Consider the following 5,000-nt stretch of genomic DNA (forward strand, 5'->3'; position numbering starts at 1 on the left):
CCTTCTGGTTTCCTTCCCTCTGGTTTCCTTCCTTGGTTCTATGAATATGTTTACATGTATATCTCACCTCTCCTCAGTGTGAACCACATCTCCTGCCCCGTCTTGATCCTCCACGCTGAGGACGACAGCGTGGTTCCTTTCCACCTGGGGAAAAAGGTAAGCTCGGTCAGAAGGATGTGACGCTGTGCTTCCTCCTTGTGACGCTGTGCTTCCTTGTTTCCTCCTGTGCTTCCTCCTGCAGCTCTACAGCGAGGCGTCTCGGTCTCAGAGCCTCAGCGGCCACAAGGTGCAGTTTGTTTCCTTCTCCTCGGCTTTGGCCTACAAGCACAAGTTCATCTACAGGAGCCCCGAGCTGCCCAACATCCTCAGGTACTTCCTGTCAGATCAGGTACTTCCTGTCAGATCAGGTACTTCCTGTCAGATCAGGTACTTCCTGTCAGCTCAGGTACTTCCTGTCAGATCAGGTACTTCCTGTCAGCTCAGGTACTTCCTGTCAGCTCAGGTACTTCCTGTCAGATCAGGTACTTCCTGTCAGATCAAGTACTTCCTGTCAGCTCAGGTACTTCCTGTCAGCTCAGGTACTTCCTGTCAGCTCAGGTACTTCCTGTCAGATCAGGTACTTCCTGTCAGCTCAGGTACTTCCTGTCAGATCAGGTACTTCCTGTCAGATTAGGTACTTCCTGTCAGCTCAGGTACTTCCTGTCAGATCAGGTACTTCCTGTCAGATCAGGTACTTCCTGTCAGATCAGGTACTTCCTGTCAGATCAAGTACTTCCTGTCAGATCAAGTACTTCCTGTCAGCTCAGGTACTTCCTGTCAGCTCAGGTACTTCCTGTCAGCTCAGGTACTTCCTGTCAGCTCAGGTACTTCCTGTCAGATCAAGTACTTCCTGTCAGATCAAGTACTCCCTGTCAGCTCAGGTACTTCCTGTCAGCGCAGGTACTTCCTGTCAGCGCAGGTACTTCCTGTCAGCGCAGGTACTTCCTGTCAGATCCTGTCTGATCAGGTACTTCCTGTCAGCTCAGGTACTTCCTGTCAGATCAGGTACTTCCTGTCAGCTCAGGTACTTCCTGTCAGCGCAGGTACTTCCTGTCAGCGCAGGTACTTCCTGTCAGCGCAGGTACTTCCTGTCAGCGCAGGTACTTCCTGTCAGGTGGACGGACCGTAACAGAAAACCCTTCAGCCAAGAGGTTCTTTTATTGGGACCAAACCACGGAGAACCTTCAGGTTCTCTGCATGAGAGTGAAGATGTTTACAGATCTTTGCATCGTTTGTCGTCGCAGTGATTTCTTCACTCGGCAGCAGACGGACGACCCCACCTGAACCGAGAAGGAGGAAGAAGAGGAGCAGCAGCAGGAGGAGGAGGAAGAAGAAGAGCAGCAGCAGCAGGAGGAAGAAGAGGAGCAGCAGGAGGAAGAAGAGGAGCAGCAGCAGGAGGAGGAGGAAGAGGAGCAGAAGGAGGAAGAAGAGGAGCAGCAGCAGGAGGAGGAGGAAGAAGAAGAGCAGCAGCAGCAGGAGGAAGAAGAGGAGCAGAAGGAGGAAGAAGAGGAGCAGCAGCAGGAGGAGGAGGAAGAAGAAGAGCAGCAGCAGCAGGAGGAAGAAGAGGAGCAGCAGGAGGAAGAAGAGGAGCAGCAGGAGGAAGAAGAGGCGCAGGAGGAGGAAGAAGAAGAAGAGGAGGAGGAGGAGCAGCAGCAGGAGGAGGAAGAAGAAGAAGAGGAGGAGGAGGAGCAGCAGCAGGAGGAGGATCCTCTTGATTCTTTAACACACGTTGAGTTTAATTTTACTTTTGACTCTTTCCATCATCTGGTTTGTCGTAATCATCGTCCTCTCGGTTTTAAGGCCTGTTATGACTTGAATTATGAATTAAAGATTTGTTGTTTTATGAAACTGGTTTTGTGTTTTGGCTAAAATGAAAGATGACATCATCAACGGATAAAAGATGACTTGGCCTTCTCTGCTCCGGTCGTAGAGCACCAGCAGAAGCTCCTGAAGAGTTAAAGCTGCAAACATCCAACAAAGTTTTCACTTAGAAGAAGTAACCTTTCTATTTATGAACAAACAACACGGTTCTTTTACTAAAACATCCCAACATGCTAAAGCTTTGCTTTGCAGCTTTTTGTTGCAGACTCTGATCCCTCAGGTCATAACCTTTCCATAAGGTGTGTTATGAGTTTGTGTGATGTTGTTAAGGCTCTGAACCATAGAGCTGAAAAACCTTGGGGACCGCTAAAGGACGGATTTTTGGCAAATATTGCTCAGAATCATTCTGGATGTTTTATAATTATTTTTTTAAATACATATATTTTTTAATTTCATTTATAAAATATATGAAATAACACAAGTATTAAAACTCATTTGAGGTTAATATGACCACTGAAACACAGGGAACAAGTGAAAAAGACCCATATATGGGTCCTATAGGTCCATAGTTTTAGATTTAATAAATAAGTGAGTCTTAATAATTATGAAAAAAAAAGATTATTTCAAATACTAAAAAAACTGTCATACTTATTAAAAATTAAAAGTAAACTTGTTTGGCCGTCAGGGCCTGTAAGTCTTCCCTGCCTCAACACAGTCACTAAGTTATAGATATTTAATAATCATAACACACTCCATGTGTCATAGTGATGTCATAGTGATGTCATCGTGTCGTAGTGATGTCATCGTGTCTCAGCTCTTCCTCTGCTGCTCTGCTTCAGCCTTTAAGAGACTTTCATCCAATCAAATTGCTCCTCCTGTGTCTCTATGGGAGCAGAGCAGTTTAACCCTTTGCAGGTTAAAGGACACGGGGAGTGGACGTTGTGGTGATGAACAGCTGATGGAGTGATTCAGTTTTTCAGCTGAAGAGACACATTGAAGATGAAGCTAGGAAATGCTAATGAGTATTAGCATTATTGTTTGTCTTAAAATTGTGACGAAAGTCACAGAATATAATATTTTAACCTTTGCTTAATTATTTGTGTAATTTTCAAGCAGAGACGGCAGAACGCTCTGATGTTGAATGAGTGTGACTGCGACTGGAGAGGAGTACTTGTACTAGTATAACTAGTGTAGGAGCCATTAGTCACGGGTGTGTATTTTATTGTGGTAATGTGTGTTTTATTGTGATAGTTTAAATACGGGGCACCGGTACGAGCAAGAGGGATTGATGACGCATGGGTGACGAGATCAAACGGTTTATACCGCTGGACCAAGTACATCGCGAAACAGCTCAGGAAGTTAAATAACAACATGTAACTGCCGTCAGTCATAATAAATGTGCAATAATACCGAGATATAACAACGGCTGGACTCCTTTTACAACCGAAGCAGCGCGTGAGAAACAGGATCTTCTCCCGCACCCAGCAGAGTGATCCACTACAACTAGTATAAGTACGTCATCAACCGACACGTGACAGCAACCAAAGTTTATAGAACCTTTAGTCACGCTGACTCATTCTGAATGGACTTCATTACCCAGAACACTCCTGTGATAGTTGAAGCGCAGGCAGGAGGTCTCACTCTGATGCTGCTTCTTCCACTTTTTCAAAACCAACGTCAGTTCCAGTTTGTGAACGTTTGTATTATTATTTTTAAACACTAAGAGATGGCAGCCGGAAATGATCAGTTTGTGTTGGTGTCTATTTATCAATATTTTTCCTTTATTCATCCCAGCAGAACCTCCGGTTGTTCTACCAGCGGCACGATACATAAATACAGTTAAGGTCAAATAATAAGGAATATATAAAACTAAAGTGAGAATAGAATAAGAAAAATACGGGTTAGAGAATCAACAATACGTGAATAGAAGAAGTGAAGCAGCTGCTGCAAAAGCAGGAACTCCATTTGATGGTTTAATGTTCTTCACGCGCAGGAAGGGACTGGAACCAACACACACACACACACGCACGCACGCACGCACACACACACACACACACACACACGCACGCACACACACGTGAACTGTTATAATTGTTTTTATTTTATTTTATCTTATCTTTAACAGCAAAGTGACGGCGGGTTTTCTTTTATTCCACCGAGTGACTCCTCTGTGCGCAACTCATCTTTGACATCTTTGTCCTGACGTCATCTCGCAGCGTCGGGCCGATGCGTCTCGTATTTCTGGGTTTCCGAATACAAAACGTCTCCAAACAGAGAGAAGTTTTCCCAGCGCGGTTCCTCGTGCAGGTCGAGGTGTTACCGGGAGTCAGGTGAGCCGCTTCAGGTGAGTCCCACGTGACGTCATGGGTCTGAGCCGCAGTTTAAACAGTCCGGAGAGTCGGAACCAGCCGAGTCCTGCAGCACGTGGTCCTTCAGCAGGTAGACCCGCTTCTGGACCAACAGGAGCCTGAGGGCTGGTTCTACGGGTTCCTCTGGTTCCTCTGGTTGCAGCTGCTTTTTTTATTGTATTATGAAGTCATTTTGCTAGTTTTATTTTGAAGTCGATCAGTCAGCTGGCGGTGACGTCACGTGACGGATGTAATGAAGAGCATTTACTAAAGTACTCCAAGTCTGAGGTACTTTACTTGAGTACTTCTGTCTTCTCCTCCACTACCTCTCAGAAGCACATGTAGTACTTTTTACTGTATTACCTCTCAGAAGCACATGTAGTACATTTTACTGTCCTACCCCTCAGAGGTACATCTTGTGTACTGTGTGTGTGTACTGTGTGTGTACTGTGTGTGTACTGTGTGTACTCTGCAGCATGTCCTCCACCACTCAGAAGCACAGGGACTTCGTGAGCGAGCCGATGGGCGAGAAGCCGGTGACGGTTCTGTCGGGCATCGGGGAGACTCTGGGGGAGAAGCTGAGGCAGCAGGGCTTTGACAAGGTACCGTGTATTAGTACACATGGTACACACCAAAGTACACTTTGAACCACAGCGCCGCCTGCAGGACGCAGTGATCTCACACCATGACGGCCGGTTACCAATCCAGTGTATTTCCAGTGTTTTCCAGTGTATTTCCAGTGTATTTCCTGTGTCCTCAGGCCTATGTGGTTCTGGGTCAGTTCCTGCTGCT

General features: G+C 46.1%; 1 protein-coding gene across 6 annotated transcripts in view; it reads left to right on the forward strand.

Moving 5' to 3' along the window:
* abhd12 (abhydrolase domain containing 12, lysophospholipase) overlaps positions 1–5,000 on the forward strand; it is a 9,926-nt gene that overhangs the window by 4,529 nt on the left and 397 nt on the right. For 2 of the 6 annotated variants that reach the window (XM_068601843.1, XM_068601844.1), the window contains exons 12-15: positions 78–156; positions 242–369; positions 4,684–4,810; positions 4,969–5,000. The exon at positions 4,969–5,000 is cut by the window's right edge and continues 397 nt beyond it. In XM_068601843.1, coding sequence (XP_068457944.1) covers positions 78–156; positions 242–369; positions 4,684–4,810; positions 4,969–5,000 — 366 coding nt within the window. The other 4 variants (XM_068601846.1, XM_068601847.1, XM_068601848.1 and 1 more) reach the window with 4 other exon arrangements.

This window comes from Clinocottus analis, unplaced genomic scaffold (assembly GCF_023055335.1).
Source record: "Clinocottus analis isolate CAN_PGR_092001 unplaced genomic scaffold, fCliAna1.0.p SCAF_55, whole genome shotgun sequence".
Taxonomy (NCBI): domain Eukaryota; kingdom Metazoa; phylum Chordata; class Actinopteri; order Perciformes; family Cottidae; genus Clinocottus; species Clinocottus analis.